General features: G+C 37.9%; 1 protein-coding gene across 5 annotated transcripts in view; it reads left to right on the top strand.

The window, feature by feature from the left end:
* The window catches only part of PDS5B (PDS5 cohesin associated factor B), a 203743-nt gene extending 193178 nt beyond the window's left edge, over positions 1-10565 (top strand). For 2 of the 5 annotated variants that reach the window (XM_062194387.1, XM_062194385.1), the window contains exons 32-35: positions 3787-4226; positions 4320-4427; positions 7184-7322; positions 9687-10565. In XM_062194387.1, coding sequence (XP_062050371.1) covers positions 3787-4226; positions 4320-4427; positions 7184-7322; positions 9687-9722 — 723 coding nt within the window. In that variant the 3' untranslated portion in view covers positions 9723-10565. Of the gene's footprint in view, positions 1-3786; positions 4227-4316; positions 4428-7183; positions 7323-9686 lie in introns of all 5 variants that reach the window. The other 3 variants (XM_062194386.1, XM_062194384.1, XM_062194389.1) reach the window with 2 other exon arrangements.
* The last annotated feature ends 10335 nt before the right edge of the window (positions 10566-20900 follow it).

Below are 20900 nucleotides of genomic sequence, written 5' to 3'. Positions count from 1 at the left end.
ACTGAATCAATCTTCTCTATATAAAGATAATTGAAAATGAAAAAAATCCTGGTGTTAAATTGGAAATTGCATAGAAAATTAATCAATTTTTTAAAAATATCATGTAGGATCTCTGTCTTTAATGTGCTGTACACTGTTATTTAATGCTATAACTAGTACTCCAACAGTATTTTTCACTTTGTGTTGCTATGTGGGGGCAAACTGTTGAAATCTTTACTTAATATATGCTAAACTGATCTTCTGTATATAAAGAGAATTGAAAATGAATCTTGATGTGAATGGAAGGGGAGAGGGAGCAGGAAAGGGGAGGGTTGTGGGTGGGAGGGAAGTTATGGGCGGGGGGGAAGCCATTGTAATCCATAAGCTGTACTTTGGAAATGTATACTCATTAAATAAAAGTTAAAAAAAAAAGAAAGAAAAGAAAAGTATTGGAGTTATTTCCTCTTTGAATGTTTTATAGCATTCAGTAGTAAAGCCATTAGTTTCTTCTGGGCCTCCCACAATGGTGCAGGGGCCCAAACATGAGGGGTATGTTCTTCTTTTTTTTTTTTTTTTTAAATATTTATTTTATTTATTTGGAAGACGGAGTTACAGAGAGAGGTAGAGACAGAGAAGTCTTCCATGCTCTGGTTCACTCCCCAGATAGCCGCAATGGCCAGAGCTGCGCCGATCCAGAGCCAGGAGCTTCCTCCAGGTTTCCCACATTGGTGCAAGGGCCCAAGGACTTGGGCCATCTTCTACTGCTTTCTCAGGCCATAGCAGAGAGCTGGATCAGAAGAGGAGCAGCTGAGACTAGAACCGGCACCTATATGGGATGCTGGCACTTCAGGCCAAGGCTTTAACCCACTGCACCACAGCCCCAGCCCCAGGGGCATCTTGTAATGCTTTCCCAGGCCATAGCAGAGAGCTGGATCACAAGATGAGTAGCCAGGACTTGAACAGATGCCCATATGGAATGCCAGCACAATAGGCTGAGGCTTAGCCTGTGAATCCACAGCAGTAGCCCCTGATTGGGTTATTTTAAAAGTCTTGTCCTTTAGGTCAGAAATTCTTTCCTCCACTGGTCTATTCTGCTGTTAAAGCTCTAAATCATATTTTTTTATTTCACTGATTGAAGATTTCATCTCTAAAATTTCTAAATTGTTCTTCTCAGTGATTTATATTTCCTTAGTTATATTTTCATTCATGTCACTCACTGATTTTCTCATTTCTTTAATCTGTCTCTGTATTCTCTTGAATCTCATAGAGTTGCCGTACAATCATTGTTTGAATTTTGTATCTGTCATTTCATATATTTCCTTCAGTTCAGGATCTAATTCTGGAGGACTATTCTGGTCTTTTTAGAAATGTTGTGCTTACTTGCTTCTTTGTGTCTCCTGTGTCCTTACAGTGATATCTGTTTATAGGTTTTATTGGGAAGGAGTTGATAATTTAGCTGGAATTCAGGGTATCACTTGACTTGTTGCTTTCGCTTTGGTTCTAGGTGAGCTCAGTAATATAGTCTTTGAGTGATTTCTTTTGTCTTAATTCATTTTTGTTTACAAGTCACACAGTGTTCTAGTTTGCTGCAGTTTGTAGGTATAGAAGTATGGCTTTGAGATGAATATGGGTTTCCTAGGGTGTATATCTTTGGTCCACAGTGAGTTTGGTGTCAGTCTCCCTAGGGACTGATAGCCAGGGCCTTGTTCTTGGTGCTGAGGAAGAGAAAGGTGGCTATACCCCTTGTCCTGTTAGCAAGTACAAGTACATCAATTGCTGTGGCTCTAGGACTGTGCGATGTGCATGAGCTGTTCCATAGGTCTTACTAAGAGAGTCCAACTGGTGCTGTGGCTTATAATACTAGCAGCCCTAGTCCTGGGGCTGGAGGATGTGAACTGCACCCTGTTCCGGTGCTACAGGGTGACTACGGGGCATACAGGAGGTTTTGCTCTGGAGGGTATGAGTCCAGTTAGGTAGAGTGCAGGGAGGTTCTTCCGTAGGTCCACTGGGTGATTGCAGTAGGATTGAGTGATTTAGGACTAATTGCTACAGTTCTGGTGTTACAGTGTACACTGGGGTCATTACCCAGAGCTCCCATGGTGAGGTGGATTATTTATGGGCTGCTGCTAGAAGCTATAGGGAAACCCACTGGCTCACGCAGAGTGTGTGAGCGTAGCTCTGGGGCTAATGCCCAAAACACCCACAGTTGCAGAATACAAGGAATCTCTGTTTTGCCCCACAAGTTGCCCTGACTCAGACTGTGACTCACTGATTTTTGTAGGGAAGAGCAGAGACCTGCTCCACGACTTTTTGCTGTAGAGTCTGGAGTTCTCTGAGGGTAGGGGAGGAGAGGGAAGCATTGCGGCTTCCCCTCTGCAAGCCCAGCAGTTGCTCAGACCCCAGTCAGCTCCCCACACTGAGGCAGGACTCAGTGAGTGACTGTGGCATTCTCACTCAGTTAAAACTGAGTGGTGGGGCAATTTCTTCCTACCTTTCTTAGGAAAGATGGCAGCTCATAGCCAGCAGCACTGTTTGGCAGGTTGCAGCAGTGTCTCTTGTCTTTTTTCCTCTTGTCCCATGGACTCTCAGGTGTTTTCTTAATTCTCCAGGCCCCTGGAACTGTAGTTTCCTTTGTTGCTGAAATTAGCGTGGCTGGACCCTATTCAGCCATCTTGGATCTCCCATGTCTGGAGACAGAAAAAAATAGAACATGGACCAGCTCTGTGATGTTTCTTCTTTCAAAAGCACCATTCTGAGGGCACTACCTCTCATCCAAATTACTTATCCAGATTTACTTCCCAAGGGCCCATTTCAGTATCACATTATTCGTGATTAGGATTTCAGCATAAGAATTGGGAGATTGCACAATTGAGTCCATAGTGAATAGGAAATAAATTTTAAATATATAAAAAATGTAGAAGAATATAAGTAAAAACACTAAGCCTTTAATAACCAGAGTAGGAAAAGTACACATGATTACGCAGTTCACAGACAGGAAATACAATGACTAGTTAAAAATACAGAATTAACAGATACTCTCATTGGTTTTGTTTTCATTGAATTTCAAGAGTAAACTGGTAGACACTTTTGGAAATTAAGTTTGTATTATAGGTCCTCATGCATTTACTTTCATTCCTGGGTCCTTGGGAGAATTTCTTCAGTCTCCTGCTGATTCATGCATAAATTTACTAAATAGATGAGAATTTTATTTTCAGTTTGGAAGATAGTGGGTTTTTTTAAATTGTTTTTGTTGTTAATTGGCTGTATGTACAGAGAAGCAATGTCTCTTGATTCAGAAATATTTCCAGAATTTTAATAGATGATGAATATGTTACATTTTGTAGCCTCCATTTATAAAATAATAGTTCCTTTTTAATCATGATGGTATGTCTAATTGTGTCCTATGTAGTAGTAGCATTAGAATTCCCTAAATCGTTTATCAAAACAGATACTTGAGTATATTTACCCAAGCATTGAATTTAGAATGTTCATTTTTGGTAAACAGCTCCTCAGTGAAAATAATGTAATAAAATGCTGATCTTAGAGGCTTCCTTTTACAACTCTTCTAACTTAAAAGTATGAATGCAATTATATTCTTTTAACCCAGAGAACCTATTTTTAAAATGAGAAACTCAGTTAAAGCAATAAGTAGTACAGCAGATAGCTGTGGTTCCTAATGTCTGTAAGAACTGTATGGCTGGGTGCATGTTTGTGACAGAAATAGCTAACTTTTTTTTCTTTTGCTTCATTCTTCAAAATATGCATACTAACAATTTTATATTCAAAATTTTGATTCCCCCCTCCCAGTCTGAATTGGAAAAACCTAGAAGTCGGAAAAAAACACCTGTCACAGAAACAGAGGAGAAATTAGGTATGGATGACCTAACTAAGTTGGTACAGGAACAGAAACCTAAAGGACCTCAGCGGGGTCGGAAAAGAGGACATACAGCCTCAGAATCCGATGAACAGCAGTGGCCTGAGGACAAGAGACTCAAAGAAGATATGTTAGAAAATGAAGATGAACAGAACAGTCCACCAAAAAAAGGTAAAAGAGGCCGCCCTCCGAAACCTCTTGGTGGAGGTACACCAAAAGAAGAGCCAACAATGAAAACTTCTAAAAAAGGAAGCAAAAAAAAATCAGGACCTCCAACAGCAGAGGAAGAAGAAGAAGAAGAAAGACAGAGTGTTAATACGGAACAGAAGTCAAAAAGCAAACAGCACCGAGCATCAAGGAGAGCACAGCAAAGGTAAATATTTGCAACTCTAGAGTGTATCTATTTAGTTGCAGTATTATAAATCATAATTTGATGCTGTTCACATTTGGGTCTTCCCCAAAGCAGAGCAGAATCTCCTGAAACTAGTGCAGTTGAATCCACACAGTCCACACCACAGAAAGGACGAGGAAGACCATCAAAAACGCCATCACCATCACAACCCAAAAAAAATGTGTAAGTTGTAAATATTGCATTTGAAACCAATTTCAAATTATTTTGCAAAGGTTCGGAAATTTATAAACACACATATTTCTGTATTTTAATTCCATATCTTTTGCCCTGTTATGCTAGGTAAGATAAAATTTTTATAAACTTACCTAGGTGATTGACATTCCAGTTAACCCTCTGGTAGCATTTATACATTCTTACAGGTCAAGATAACTCTTTCTTAACGGATACCAGATAATTTTGTATTTTCTAAACAATTTTATGGTATCTAAAGAAATAATAAGATACTTTTACTTTAAAACTAATTTTTAATCCAAAAGTATTATTTACTTGAAAGTAAAAATAATTTACTTCTAATAAACACCACACATTGACCCAGTTGTCTCATCACTGCAAGCTATAGTTTTTCTTCATGTTTCCCCTCAGCAGTTTTTCTTTGAAATAAAGTAAAGTAGATCTTACACTTCTGCTTTTATTCTTTGAACTTGCAGTAGCAAGTAGCAGGCATAATTTTTTCTATTACATTCATACAAATGTGCTGTCTTTTTGGTATCTTTTTTTTTTTTTTCCTGATCTAATATATCTGCATACAGTTTTGGACATTTACCAAAGCACATTTACAAAAAAAAGTGTGGTAACAAGTCTTTATCCAAGATTATTAATGTGACAGTATCATCGATACTGTAATTTATAGGTATGGCAGTATTCTTCTCAGTTTAAAGTAGAAATAGAATAGCATGTTTTCTATTAGAAATTGTACACACTTTTTCTGAGAGAAATTCATCACATAATTACATCAGTAGCTTGACTTTTCATAGTTGCCAACACCTCTTGGCTGAATACTTGGATATTGTATGGTCTTTCCTATTCCTATTTATGAGTATTTCACAGAAAGAGTTAAAGATGTCTGGGTGTGGAGCTGGTACTTATACTTTCTTCCATGTAATTTTTCTCTCAGGTTAAAAGTGAAGGTAAGTATGTTTTTGTGGAAGCTTCGTAATTGTGTTTGGATTCTATCAAGGAAAATCACTATTTCTAAGGAGAGGATTATTGAAGAATCTTAAACACCTGTGATTAATTCTGTAACAAGGAAATAATGGAGTAAATATCTTTCAGCCTTGTTACTTGAGTTTGTTTTTATTTGATCATAAAAATACTTAAATGATTAATCAGTATCTCCTCAAATCATACAAGTCCTCCCATGAATGTTCTAAACCTAACAAGGAAGTCTTTCTTTAAAAAAAAAAAAAGTACAGGAGAATCTATGTCCTGTCTTGGCTGTGTATCTTTCTTTCTCTGGAAGGAACTTTAAAAAAATTTTAAATAACATCTGTTTGCAAGAGAGCAAGCTCCCATCTGTTGGTTGACTCTTCAAATGCCTGCAACTGTGAGCCCTGGCTGGGACTGAAACCAGGAGACTAGAATTCTAGTCGTATCTCCCATGTGAGTGCTAGGAACATAGTCACCTGGGCCGTCACCACTGCCTCCCCGTCTTAGCAAGAAGCTGGGAATCAAATCCAGCACTCCAATGTGAGATGGGGGCATTTTAAACATTGGGCCAAACACTGCCTCCAAACACCTTGTTTAGAGTCAGAATAATAACATATGTTATGATGTGTCTGTTGTTGGGGTTCTGACTTTCATAGAATTGAAAAAGATCGTTGCTATCCTATGTTACAAAACTGAACCAAGTAAAAAGTTACCCTATTTGAGCATGAATACATGTTGTAGATTGTTTAGAGAAGTGATAAGCCACGTACTTAACTTAAAAAAAAAATGTTTATCAAAAGAAATCTATTTGATTAAATGATGCCATACCATATTTTTTATTGCCCCCTGTGTGTTAGTACTAGGTGCTGAGGGATATAGTAGCTTATAGCAGACATAGGTCTTAACTTCATGGAACCTGTGAGGATGCAGTCCTTAAGTAATCAACATATAAATATAGGAGTATCATTTGTGTTATATGCCCTGCAGGAAAAATCTAGGGTGTTGTAAAGAATGTAATGGGAAGATTGATTACTTAAGAATAGAAGTTAGGCAAATAATAGGGCACGGACTATTCCAGATGATAAGAACACCGTATTTGAAGTTCCAAAGTGAGAAAAAGCTTGGCAAATTTAGGGAGCCAAAGGAAGGCAAGGGTTTGCTGGCAGTGTAGTTGTTGGGAGTTGGGGAATAGAAAGGGATGCGAACAGGTATAGTTAAGGAAGATCTGCAGAGCCCTCTTTACTGTGTTAAAGAGATTTACAAAGTCATTCTCAGGTGAGTGTGGACTTTTGCATAGTGGGGAGTGACATGAGCCATTCTTAAACTTTTCAAAGATTAGTTTGTAAAGAGAAAAGAAGTGAGAATAGTTTGAATTAGATGGTAATAATGGGGATGTTGAGAAATGAATGGGTTTAGGATCTCTAAGGAAAACCTAAAAGGTAAGTTAAAGACTAGTATACAGTTTTCTGCTCTGAGTATTTCTGTTTGAGCATATAGTACATATAGATATCTTTTATTGAATTGGAAAAGATGAAAGAAAGGTTAGACTTGGGGGTTATGTTTTGAGGTCCTTCATGGAATTGTCTCAGTCACACTGTTTGGTAGATTTTTTTATGTGTGGTTGTCATTCAACACCAATGTAGGCATGTTGTTTCTTGAAGTAGTGGAGGGTAAAAATGAAAATTCACAACAAATTTAATAAATTTCCTCTAACAAGGTATTCTGCTTCAAGATTAGAATGTTTATTTTATTTTACATGTGTTTTACTCTAGCCGTGTAGGACGCTCCAAACAAACAGCTACTAAAGAAAATGATTCAAGTGAAGAAGTAGAGGTGTTTCAGGGTAACTCTCCTGTCAATGATGATGTTCCACAGGAAGAAACAGAGGAAGAGGAAGTGTCTACAGTAAATGTATGTGTTTATCCAACTGTGGTGGTGGTGGTGGTGGTGGTGGTATAGAATATAGAGTTTAAAAAACAAAAAACAAAACAAAAAAAGAATATAAAGTTTAAAGATTTGGGTAATCCATTTAGCTTTTGTTGTTTCCTACAATTCTAAGTAATTAAACATTTTCATTAGTTTATAATGTCATTTCATCTGCCAAAATGAATAATGGAGAAAACACCTTTTATAGAAACCTGAAGCTGAGAAGTATCCAAGTGTACCCTAGTGAAAGTGTCAGTGTCAGGCTGGAACTGGACGTAGAGAGTTTGTAAAGGAAGCCGTCTCACATTGATGCTTCAAGCCTTTCAGTGTTTCTGGATTTTAGGGCACTGGTAGTCATTAAGCATATTGTGATTTATAGTTCATAACTCCCTTTGACACTTCTTTTTTGGCTTTCACAGTAGAAATGAAAAGTTAAGTCTGTTTTTCAGCTGTTGAAATCGAAGTAGAAACTGAATGGAGTTCTTAAAAATTTGTAATAGATGTTTTTTGTTTTTTTCCAAAAGTAGGGATGTGAGCCTTCTGGAGACATTTTTTTCTATTTGTTTATTGATCAAAGATTTATTTATTTGAAAGGCAGAGATACTGAGAGAGAGATCTTCCACCTGTTGTTTCGCTCCCCAGTTGGCTGCAATAGCCAGGGCTGGGCCAGGCCAGAATCAGGAGCTTCTTCCGGGTCTCCAGCTTTTCCCAGGCCATTAGCAGGGAGCTGATTTCAAAATGGAGCAGCCATGACTCGAACTTATGCCCATATAGGATACTGGCGTTGCAGGTCCTGATTTCACCTGCTGTACCACAACACTGGCTCTCTTTTTGTATTTTAAAAGTAAGGAGTGGCTTTGCTAGGTAACACATCCCAGATATTTCTGTTTGGAAAAATAAAATTTAACATATTTAAATAAGAGTTATTTATTTATTTATTTATTTTGACAGGCAGAGTGGACAGTGAGAGAGAAGAGACAGAGAGAAAGGTCTTCCTTTGCCGTTGGTTCACCCTCCAATGGCCGCCGTGGCTGGCGCAATGTTTCTGGCGCACCGTTTCTGGCGCACCGCGCTGATCCGAAGGCAGGAGCCAGGTGCTTCTCCTGGTCTCCCATGCGGGTGCAGGGCCCAAGCACTTGGGCCATCCTCCACTGCACTCCCAGGCCATAGCAGAGAGCTGGCCTGGAAGAGGGGCAACGGGACAGAATCCGGCACCCCGACTGGGACTAGAACCCGGTGTGCTGGCACCGCTAGGCGGAGGTTTAGCCTGTTGAGCCACGGCGCTGGCCCAAGAGTTATTCTTCTAATACACTAATGCTGAGTCTTTCGATCGGCTCAGCCAGCCATCTCTGTTCGACAAACCTTAGTTGTGATTGAGTCTTGGGATTAGTTTCTGCTGCTTTGTCCCATCTGCTCTAATCAGCATAGATTTCTGTTGGCACCAGGATTCCTTATGGGGTGCAGGGCGGGTGGTGCATCCAGACCACGTGCCATCTAAGGCCTTTGAAATGCCTGCTAAGGCAACCAGGGCAGGACTCAAAATTCAATAAATCTATAATAGGCTAGTTTTTAGGTTGATAATTTTGTGTGGCCTGCAAATGGTGTTACAAATATTCAGATGGTCCTTAGCAGGAAAGAGTTTCCCACCCTGAGTGAAGTCAAGGCCATTTAAAAAAAAAGATGAATTGTGGTCTCAAACTTAGCCTGGCTTATTCCTTAAAGAGTTTTTTTGAGATATAAAATTAAGGCTGTAGTGATTAAAATCATTAGAGAAAAAGTGTCTAGTAAATTAAACAAAACCCTGTTCTTTTCTTCTTCCTGTTAATACTGACCAACTTTAAACTGAAATTTTAAACTTTCACAGTACTTGAGAGGAAATGGTAATGTGCTTGAATTTCAGTTTATTTATAGGTAGTTGATTAGGTGTTAGGATCCAAATTCAGTAACTAGTTTGCCAAGAAAGACAGCTGTAACGTACGGTTATAATTATCAAATGTTTTCTTTTACCACAACAACTAAGTAGAAAGAAAATCTGTGTGCAGTTACTTTTTGATGTTGACTTTTGTTCATTTTTCTTTAAATCTGTTGAATAGAAAAGTAAAATAATTTTCTGTCTTGCTGTTCTGGGAAAGGCTATTTGTGGGCAAGTAAGGATTCCAAAAACACATGGACTTAAATATGTGATGACAAGGTAGAAAGATTGAAGGAGAAAGCTTTCAGGGAAAGGAAATCAAAGCAAATCAGTAATAAGTGTGAATAAAGCTAGGTTAAAGAAAAGTGTAATTATTGTAATATCCTGTAAATATGTGTACTCATTTTAATTACGCATCTGATGACTTTTCCCTTAAGGTACGGCGACGAAGTTCTAAAAGAGAAAGACGATGAACAAATGTAATTAAATAACTTTCTGTGTGAAAGCTTTGGAAAAATCATTTTTTGTCAAGCTTGAGGTTGAATAAAGCCTTTGATGCACAAAATGGGACTGCTGAAGAATGGACAGTTGGACCTAACTTTGGTGACCTCATGTATTTGTGGTCACATGTATTAGCCATACGCATGGTGATAACATTGACTATGGAGTCTTGTGAAGGTGTAATGTGCGATGGCTTATGTAGAATGAATCAACTAAAAGAAGAAACTTGTAAATATCTTTTTTCTTTCTATTTTTTTTTTAATGTTTCTGACTTCTAAAGTGCTTGTATAGCTTTTATCTGCGGCTTTAAACTGACAGTACGCAACTGTTTATTGGATCTATTGATTTGGAAAGAGTTTGTTAGGATAGATCTTAAGCAGCAATCTGTCAGTGTTTGTATTTGTATTATCTGCAATTTTACTGTGAAAAACTTTTTTTCAACAATTGGTGTCATTTTCTTGATGTCACTATTTGTTGGAGAATTAAATAGTCTCTTTCCCTTGTTGTATCTTACCTAGTGTTTACTCCTGGGCACCCTTAATCTTCAGAGGTGCTAAATTGTCTGCCATTATGCCAGAACCATGTCTCTCTTGAGAGGACACCATGCAAATTGTTGAATAGTCCTAAAGCTGTTTGATTACTTTACACCTCAGTATTGGTCCCAGAATTTTCTGGCTTTTCATGGCAATGAAAATTTTAAGAAAGAGATTTAAAATATTTTAATTTTAAAGAGTGTGTTATAAAATAATGTACTGAATTCTTTATTCCATTTTATCATCCCTTTTCAGTTTTTATTAATCTGCTGTATCAATAAAATTCTGTAATTTGAATAAGTTTTTAATAGTCTAGAATGTTATTGTGTATAGCTATTTCCTCTTGAACATTATGTTCAGAAAATCAAATTATTACACTATAATATAAAATCTGATATATACACATTAGAAAAGTTCCAGTTCTCCGTATCAGTGTAAAGTTAATCAGAAAGAAAAAAATTTTATTGATGCAGTGTGTCTTTATAAAGCTGTTCTTGAAAGCCAAGTGTTTTGTATTTTATAGTGAGTTGCATGTTTATGAAAAAAAAGTGCTGAAAATGGGATGTGCTCTTTTCTGTAAATTCATATTTAGCCATAGTATATGATAGATTGCCCCATAACATAGTTTTTCATCAAGAGTTTATTGTACTTTATTTTGGAGCCAAAAAGTTATTTTAGGGGGGAGGGACAGGGTGGAAGTTATATATCCAACTATATCAACTACTGTGTGTATTACAGTCTTATATAAACTTTGAATGAAATTCTCTTTCATGCATATTGGGAGAAGTGGAAATCTGGGTTTAGAGCAAAATTTTTTTTCTTCATTGTAATCTGCAAAATATAGAAACTTATTACTTACGGCAGCATCCTTTATACAGTTGTATAAACTGTTTTGAACCAAAACATATAGATTACTACTTAATGGATATCTAAATTCACTTTAGTATTTCAGGTGCTGTTCTTTTGTGTTTTTTGTTTTTTGTTTTTTTTTTTTTTTTCATGATTGTTAACACCAGAAAAGAAAATCATATTATAACTTATTAAATTTATCACACTGAGTAATGGAACATTTTCATATAGTGCACCATTATGTTTAAGGTATATTTCCAAGATTGGTTATAATAGATGGGGAGTATAATAAAGAAGCTACTATTTTGGAAAATGACATTTTAATATTTTCCAGTGTATATCACAACTGATATGATTGTTTTTCTTTTCAAAATTTCTTCATGTTGATGAAACATCCATTTGTTTTTTAAAACATGTTTTGAATTGTGTCTTAATCTCTCAATATTTAAATACTATTCTTCATTTACAACCATACTGACACCAATGATTATGGGTGGCTGCTGTCTATCAAGGCAACTAATGTTGGTTCAAGATATATTGGGTTTTAAATGTTTCACTGGCTGGATTCTATGAAACACTATTCTATTTCAGCAGTATGAAGGCATGTTTTAAAATCTAACAGAGTAAAGGGATAGCTTTGTATTTTTGTTGTTGACTAAATTGCACCAGAAATATTTATGGAAATATATCTTTAAAACCATTTTATAAAACATGAAAAAATAATTGTGAAGGATTTTTATTTGCATGATCACAGTTAACCAAATTTCATTGCACATTAATAATGTATATCAGTTCACAAAAAATGTTCATTGTAGATTTTATGTTCAATGCCAATAAGTCTGTAATTTTACAGCCTGTCCAGTTTTGGGAGGATTATGATGTAAAGTTTTCATTTTTCTGTAGAAATATAGGTGCAATAATGATCAAAGTTTTGATGTTCTGAGTCTCCATCTTAGGAGATTATCTTATGTTTAAACCTAACATTTCATGTACTAACATTTGGGGAGCCACATACTTTAACTACAGTAAAATTAAGTATGTATAAAACATTAATTGCTAACAATTGTTAGCAAACTCTTCAGTGAAAATGTTCATTTAGAAAATATGTACTGTATTACATTAAGAAAATATTTAACTCACTGTAACAAGCTCCATTATGAAGATCTTATGATTCCTCAGTGAGGTTATCTTGCTGCACTCTGTAGCAAATCCATTTAATCTACATTGTAATAAAATTTCTTGCTGCGGTGCAACAGGAAGCTTTTTCAGTGATCTCCACTGTATATGTAAATTACCAATGTGGCTGTAAAACTTGTTCCAGGTATTAAAGGTTAAATTGCTTTCTATATCTTCTTACAATTTGTAAGTTTGATTTTTAAGATTTCCTTTTGCCCACTTGGAAGAATGTCAGGAATTTAATAATCTGTTTAATTTAGGCATATCTCTGCTACCACATAGTATTATGTCACCATAATGAACAGTTGATATTTAGATAGATAACCAGTTTTCAGATACATTTTTGGATTTTCTGTGAAGCTGAATAAATATGAAAACTAATATAATTGTACTATATTATTTATGTGAGTCAATTTATGTTTAAATAGTGATGGATAAAGATACATTGTAATAACTTTTAATTTTGGAGTCTTGGTTTCATGAAGAAAACATTTCCCAAAAACATTTTTTCAAACTTGCTGTTTAAATTTCTCATGCAAAATTTTGCCTGACATTTTCTAAGTACTGTTTAAGTTGAACAATTGTATAATTGAAGAAAATAAATGTATAATATAAATTTTTAAAACAAGCACCAAGAAGATATGTTGATAGTGGCAGTTTTAGTATTCAGCTAACAATTATTGAGTGCCTGCTACTCAAAAGTTTCATTCATTTTTACAGAGGATAAGGACTAAGTCTCCCTGCTATTGTGTGATGAACGAACAAACAAAACATCGGAAATATCAGATAGTGAAAAATGTTATGAGTAAAAAAGTAAAAGCTGTAGAGAGTAGAAGTGCCTGGAGGAGAAAGCTATTTTATATACTTTGAAACTATGTTATTTTTAGGAATGTTATATCTTCATGATGAAGTGATATGTCTAATAATTACCAAATGGTCCTTTGGTATATGTGTAAGTACTTATGTCTTCTTTGCTTGAGATTAATATAGCATACCAGTTTTATTTTAACTAACAGTGTGAAAAATATTTGTTGTATCTTTTTAGCTTCAATCTATTTGTGTCCTTAGGTTTGAAGTATATATCATGAAAACATTACACTTGGGTCTTTTTCCTTTATCTAAATCTGAGGATCTTTGTCCTTTAATAATGTTTATATTATTTATTTTTAGTGTACTTACTGAGATAGTTGGTTGTAAATGTGTTATCATGTTTTGTTCCCCAATCTGTCCTTTCTTCCATTATTTTTGGCTTAGTAAAGTATTTCTTACTCTATCTCTTCCCTTAGCTTTTTAGTTATACCCGATTATATTACTCTTTTAGTAGTTGCCTGAAGATTGCAGTATCTGTGCTTGACTTATCATGCTATCTTGTGTTAATACTTTTACCACCTTCAGAAGAATACAAGAAGTTTAAAACAATTCAGCTGTATTTGCTCTCTATACCTTGTGCTATACTTGTGTGTTTTGTAGTTACAAATGCTATAGTAGTCCGTCCGTCTGTCCGTCCGTCCGTCCTTCCTTCCTTCCTTCCTTTTCTCTTTTTTTCTCTTTTTCTCTTTTCTCTTTTCTTTGAAAGGCAGAGCCACAGAGAATGGGGAGGGAGATATAATTTTGTCTGCTTATTCTGTCCCTCCGAATTCCTGCAACAGCTGGGCTGGGCCAGGCTGAGAAGCCAGGATCCTAGAACTGCATCTGGGTGTACCATGTGGGTGGCAGAGCCCCACGGGTGTGGGACATTGTCTCCTGCCTTTTCAGATGCGTTAACGGGAAACTTGATTGGAAGTGGAGGAGTCAGGACTGGTATAGGATGCAGACATCCCAAGTGTTGGCCAGTCCACTCTACCACGATGCTTGCTTCTGAAAAACATTGTTTAATCTATCATACTGATCTGCTGGCACTTAATTTGGTGGGGTGTGTGTGTTTTAAGAGGTCTAAAGGCACATTCATTTTGAAGGATATTACCATTGGATACAGAATTCTAGATTGTCAGTTTTATTTTTTAAGATTTATTATGGTTTTTTTTTTTTTTTTTGGACAGGCAGAGTTAGAGAGACAGAGTGAAAGGTCTTCCTTCCATTGGTTCACTCCCCTAATGGCCGCTGTGACCGGCACACTGCGCCAATCCAAAGGCAGGAGCCAGGTGCTTCCTCCTGGTCTCCCATGTGGGTGCAGGGCCCAAGCACTTGGGCCGTCCTCCACTGCCTTCCCAGGCCAAAGCAGAGAGCTGGACTGGGAGAGGAGCAACCGGGACAGAATCCGGCGCCCCAACTGGGACTAGAACCCAGGGTGCCAGCGCCGCAGGTGGAGGATTAGCTAAGTGAGCTGCGGTGCCGGCCTAAGATTTATTTACTTTTATTTTTATACATTTTTAAAAAATTTTTATTTGACAGGTAGAGTTATAGAAAGAGAGAGAAAAAGTCTTCCTTCCGTTGGGTCACTCCCCAAATGGCCACCATGGCCGGCGCTGCGCTGATCCAAAGCCAGGAGCCAGGTGCTTCTTTCCTGGTCTCCCATGTGGGTGCAAAGGCCCAAGCACTTGGGCCATCCTCCACTGCCCTCCCGGGCCACAGCAGAGAGCTGGACTGGAAGAGGAACAACCAGGACTAGAACCTGGTGCCCATATGGGATGCCGGCGCTGCAGGTGGAGGATTAACAAAGTGAGCCACGGCACCGACCCCAAGATTTATTTATTTGAAAGGCAGAATGAGAGAGAGAGAGAGAGATCGATCTTCCAACTGCTGGTTCACTCCCTAAGTGACCACAACAGCTTGGAGCTGGGCCGATCCAAAGCCAGGAGCCAGGAGCTTCTTCAGGTCTCCCTCATGGGTGCAAGTACTTGGGCCATCACATTTTACTTCTGTTATATTATCTGTATTTGATATCTGTTTCCAATTATAAGCATGTGTCACATGTCATTTAATATCTTTTCCTTGTACTCTTTCTGTGCTTAATTTTGGATATTTTCTTTAAAAAAAAAAAAAGCTTTATTTATTTGAAAGGGAAAGAGATAGAGATTGATCTTCCATTTGTGGATTCACTCCCTGGATACCTACAATAGCCAGGGCTGGGCCAGAAACTCCACCTGTGTCTCTTAGGTGGGTGGCAGTGACCCAAGTACTTGAGCCATCTTTCTGCTGTTTCCCTGCATGTGCATTTGCGGGAAGCTAGATTGAAGTGGAGGTAGGACTTGACAGACACCAGGCACTCCATTATAGATGTGGGTATCCCAAGTGGCGGCTTAACCCAGTGCACCACAAGGCCTGCCCCTGAAAATTTTCTGTTATTTCTCTATAGATTTACCAATTCTTTTCTTTTGACATGTCTTCTATTGAGTCCATCCAAGTTATTAATTCCAAACATGATTTTATTTCCATTCTTTGTTGAAAGTCTCTTAGGAGTTAAGTATGTTTTTCGATTTTTTGCACCAAAATAAGCATCCTTTAATTTTATTTTTGATTAATGTTTTGAAGTACCTTTTGTATCTCTTCGTTCATCTTTGTCTCTCTTTTCTTTAATGTAGGTACACAGTTCTTTGTCAGCTGACTACCATCTGACACCCCCGTGTTTCTGATTCTTCTAATTTTTCTTGAATATATTAGCCGCAGTTTTCCTGGTCACTTTTTTTTCCCCTTCCTCTTTCAAGTCTGAAAACTTCTTTCCTTAATGTAGGACATTGTGTAGAAATGGAATTAAAGGATCGAGGTTGATGTGATTTTTTTCATTAAGAGAAGATTTACCCTTTTTCTGGTTAGGTATTATAGTGAATCATGGAGTTGGGCATGGGTTGTAGTATCAGTCAGACTCATCTACTTCAGTTGTCATGAGGGTAAGGTGTGCGTTATATGGCAGGCCACCCCCGTTAACACAATAAGGTTTCTAGGGATTTCACTGAAGCTTTCCAGCCTAGCCTTTCTGATGGAAGGCTATTTTATTTTATTTTTTTATTTGACAGGTAGAGTTATAGAGAGAAAGGTCTTCCTTCTGCTGGTTCACTCCCCAAATGGCCGCAATGGCCGGAGCTGCACTGATCCGAAGCTAGGAGCCAGGTGCCTCTTCCTGGTCTCCCATGTGGGTGCAGGGGCCCAAGCACCTGGGCCATCCTCCACTGCCGTCCCTGGCCACAGCAGAGAGCTTGACTGGAAGAGGAACAACCGGGACTAGAACCGGCATCCATATGGGATGCCAGCACTGCAGGCAGAGGATTAGCCAAGTGAGCCAGGGCGCCGGCCCCAGGAAGGCTATTTTATTTAGGACACTAAGAGAAGACTTATTTGAGAGGGTGACATGAACATGGGCCTCAAGTACGGACCAAGCAATATGAATACTTGAGGGGGAAAAATAAGCTGGGCAGAGGGAACAGCAAATACAGACACCCTTAGGCAAGAAGGAAGGAAGTTCAGGAGATAACAAGCAGATCACACTAGTACTTAATATCTCTTGAGAACTTTGTTCATAAGTTGATGGTAATCCATTGTAAGGCTTTGCACAGGAGAATGGCATGGTCTTTTATTTTAATTTTAAATATTACTCTGGCTGTTGTATTGAGAATGGATGGCAGAGTATGAAAATAGAAGCTCAAAATGTTATAAGTGGATGGCATTTGTCTAGACAATTGGGCAGTCAGTTTGCAGTGGGAGTGTGAGATGTAGTTGGATAAATTATATATTTTGAAGTGATAGCCAACAGCACTTGTTGGTGAATTGGATATGGAAGTGTGAGGAAGAAGAATCAGAGATGACCCCTCAGTTTTGAGCCTGAGAAACTGAGTAGTGGTGCCATTTAATGAGTGGGATATAGTCTTCAGGATAAAGCATTTGATGTCAGTTGTTAGCAGTCTCAGGATGTGACTTATTAAATAGTGTTTTCATAATCCTTAGGAAACGTTGGCTATACAGTTCTTTATCTTTCTATATGAAGATCAAGACAGCTTCCAAAATACAAATGTACACAGCTCACAGTATCTAGCATTTCTAAAATCTGAAAACATGAGACTATTTAAGAATTTATTTTTAGAGAAACTCAAACTTAGTAATTTGTGGATATGGAGTGGTGGGTTTTTCAGGAGAATTAAATGATTACATTCAACTTTTGCATTTAAATTCTCTTGGGATAAGGACATCTACATAAGATTCAGGGTTATGCCTTTCATACTCTTTCATGTATATTGCAATAGAGAATAATTATATAGTGTAACAGTTCACTAATTAAACTTGATAAGCATCATAACAGTAAGCTTGATTATACTCACTGGTAAATTCAAGAAGAGACTTTATAACTAGTTAGTCATTGCTTATCTGTGATCACTTTAGCTAACTAAGTAGGTTAGTTGGGGAACCTCTAGCACCTAAATGGGTAAATGTGTGTCTATACCCAGTCTCCTTGCATATTCTGGACCCAAAATTCTGGCTGCCTGTGTGCTGTCTTATATTAGGTAATTCAAAAATACCTCACATGTTGTGTGTTCAAAATGGAGCGATCTTTTCCAAAATCTGATCATCTCCTGTATCTGAAAATGGAATGAGTGGCTGGTAATGAAAATCAGATATCTAGAAATTGCCTTTGCTTCCTCTCCCTCCCCCCATATCCGGTCTGTCATCAGGTTCTGTTGAATTTGCCTCCTGATTATCCTTTTGAGTTTTTCTACTTGATTCACCAATCTAGCTACCCTTATTTTAAATTCTCATCATTTTTTTTGCCTTCAGATTGTTCTCACAAGACTTTTTATTTAAAATTTTAAGCAAATTTTATTTTCATTGTATTTGGAAGGCAGACAGAGAGAGGTCTTTTCATCTATTAGCTCACTTCCAAATGCTTGGAACAGCCAGAGCTCAACCAGGCCAAAGCTGGGAGCCTGACACACTATCCACGTCTTCCTACATGGATAGCAGGAACTCAGATAATTGAGCCGTCATCTGCTGACTCCCAGGCTGCACACTTGCAGACAGCTGAATCCAAGTGGAGAATCTGGGACTCTAACCAGGCACTCTCATGAGACGCAGGCATTCCAGCCGGGGTCAGCTGTTGCACCAAACATCTGCTCTTACTCTGCCGCACCTCGTTTGTTTTCATGGTGTAAGAGTGTTGTGAAATACCATAATTCCATCTATTGGCAGTAGCAGCAACAACAATAAACAGTATAAGACACTATTAGGATAGTGTACCTTACAAAGTTCTGCATCATTGGTTACTCCTGTCCAGCCAGTATTTCCTTCATATTTGGTGCCAGCTACACAATTCTTTCAGTCCCTTATGTCTAGTTACCAGGGTGCATGCTGTTAGGATGGAGTTAAAAGTATACAGAAATTCAGAAGCTAAACACATTTCTATTCTCTGCCTGAAGCACTCTTCTTTCTTACACTAGTTATTGCCTGCTCCAGACTGTAAGAATTCTCCCTGAGGAAACCTATCTCGTTTTCTGCGATTGGACAAGTTTTACTGCTCTTTTTCCTCAAAGCTTACTTCTCCGAAGCATTTGGCATACTTAGATTATGTGATTAATGCCTGTCTTACTGCCTCCATTATGGTAAACTGCATGAAGACAAAGGGTTGCTTACTGGTTTATCTTTTGCACTCAGCACAGTGCCTTGTGCACATAATACTCAAGTTTATTGAATGAATATAACTTTTAAAAAATATTTATTTATTTGAAACACAGAGTTACGCAGAGGCAGAGAGAGAAGTCTTCCACCCTCTGATTCACTCCTAGGTGGCTGTAACGGCCGGAGCTGCACGGATCCAAAGCCAGGAGCCAGGAGCTTCTTCCAGGTCTCCCATGCGGGTGTAAGGGCCCAAGGACTTGAACCAGCACCCATATGGGATGCCGGCACTGCAGGCAGTAGCTTTACCTGCTACTTCCTAGTGCCGGCCTCCTAAATACAACTTTAAATCACTAGAATGTAGCCAGATGAAGGAACCTGATGCTTATTTTATCAAGTATATTAATAAAAGCTTTGCATAGGGGTGGGCATTTTTTCTAGTGTGTAAGATGCTACTTGGGATGCCCATATCTTACATGGAAGTGCCTAAGTTCGAGTTCTGGCTTCACTCTGTCTTCATGTCTTGATGAAAATTTTAAAGATGCTTTACTTAGGTTATCATGTCACAGACTCCTCAACTTGACTGTGTGTGGAAGTTGAAACACCCTGTAACTGAGGCTCACACGTTGTGGTTTACCCAAGATTCCTGATTTTACAAGTAGTGAAGACTGGTGTGACCATACGTTTTATTCTAAAGCCATGTTCTTTCTGTACTGATGCAAATATTCATCATCATCAACATTGATTGAACACAAGGGAATGCATAGAATGTTGATCACATCTTAGGGATACTCTGCTACCTGTGTTCCTTGTTATCGCCCGTAATCTTAAAACCACTTGAGACAAACATCTTTTGTTAACATTTTACAAATAAAGAAACTGGCACTTCAGATAACTTGCCCAAAGATCATACAGTGGAAACCATTCTAAGTTCTTGATTTTAACCAATACTTAATTTGGGTTAGAATTCAAACAATTTGCTTAAGTCTGTTTATTGACAACATATACGATGCTTCACAACTGAGATCTAGGAAAGTGAATGATAAAAATACAAATTTCGTTTAGCATAATTTACATTCTTGAACTTATTTTCTGCATTGGGCCCCCTGGATGCTCATAGTTGTTATGTATAAAGATCATTGGAGTGTTAGAAATATTGTTAGCACCTTATAGATGATATCTGAATGTTTAGGCATTGTTTGCATATCAGATATGTTTTGGGAACTGAAAAGAGCAGCTTGGCTGAAGCAAAGAACAATTAGTTGTTGAGTTGTGGGACAGTTTCCTTGCAAAAGAAGTTTTGAGCATTGGGCCTTGACTTTTGAAGCCAGATAGAGAAGCTGCTAAAACCTTTTTTAAAGTAAAAGAATGAATATGTGAAACTCTTATGATATGTTTGGAAGGGTATGTGATCCATTAAGGAACCATAAGTAGGAAGTAGAGTTAGGTGACTGTAATATAAACAGATCAGCTTAACTTGGTAGATTGCTCTGAAGTAAGTGATTACTTGAGGTCAAGACTCAAACTTTTTAACTAGAAATTATTAGAAGTGAGTTCTGTAGTTCTGTTACTCAGTCACATTAAGTACCAGTCAAACTTGTATTATTTTTGCTTAAAAATGTACACAGGTGTGGCTGGCCTTGTGGTATAGCAGGTTAAGCCTCCACCTGCTATGCCCATCCCATATAGGTGCCGGTTTTAGACCCAGCTGCTCCACTTCTGATCCAGCTTCCTACTAATGTGCCTGGGAAAGCAGCAGAAGATGGCCAAAGTGCTTGGGCCCTGCACCCACGTGGGAGACCCAGAGAAAGTGCCAGGCTCCTGGTTTCAGCCTGGCTCAGCCCTGGTCTTTGCAGCCATTTGGGGAGAGAAACAGCAGATAGAACATTCATTCTCTTTCTCCCTATCTCCTCTCAAACTCTGCCTTTCAGATAAAAAAAAAAATCACACAGGTGCATTTCAAATACTTTCTCATATGGAAAGGATATAGTAACAACAGACATTTCAGATTAAAATATGCAAATCATCCTTTTCATTCTATTTCACCTTCTCATG

This window comes from Lepus europaeus, chromosome 6, assembly GCF_033115175.1.
Source record: "Lepus europaeus isolate LE1 chromosome 6, mLepTim1.pri, whole genome shotgun sequence".
In the NCBI taxonomy this organism is placed as follows: Eukaryota; Metazoa; Chordata; class Mammalia; order Lagomorpha; family Leporidae; genus Lepus; species Lepus europaeus.
The sequence above is the reverse complement of the archived record's forward strand: the minus strand, read 5'-3'. Positions and strand labels throughout refer to the sequence as shown.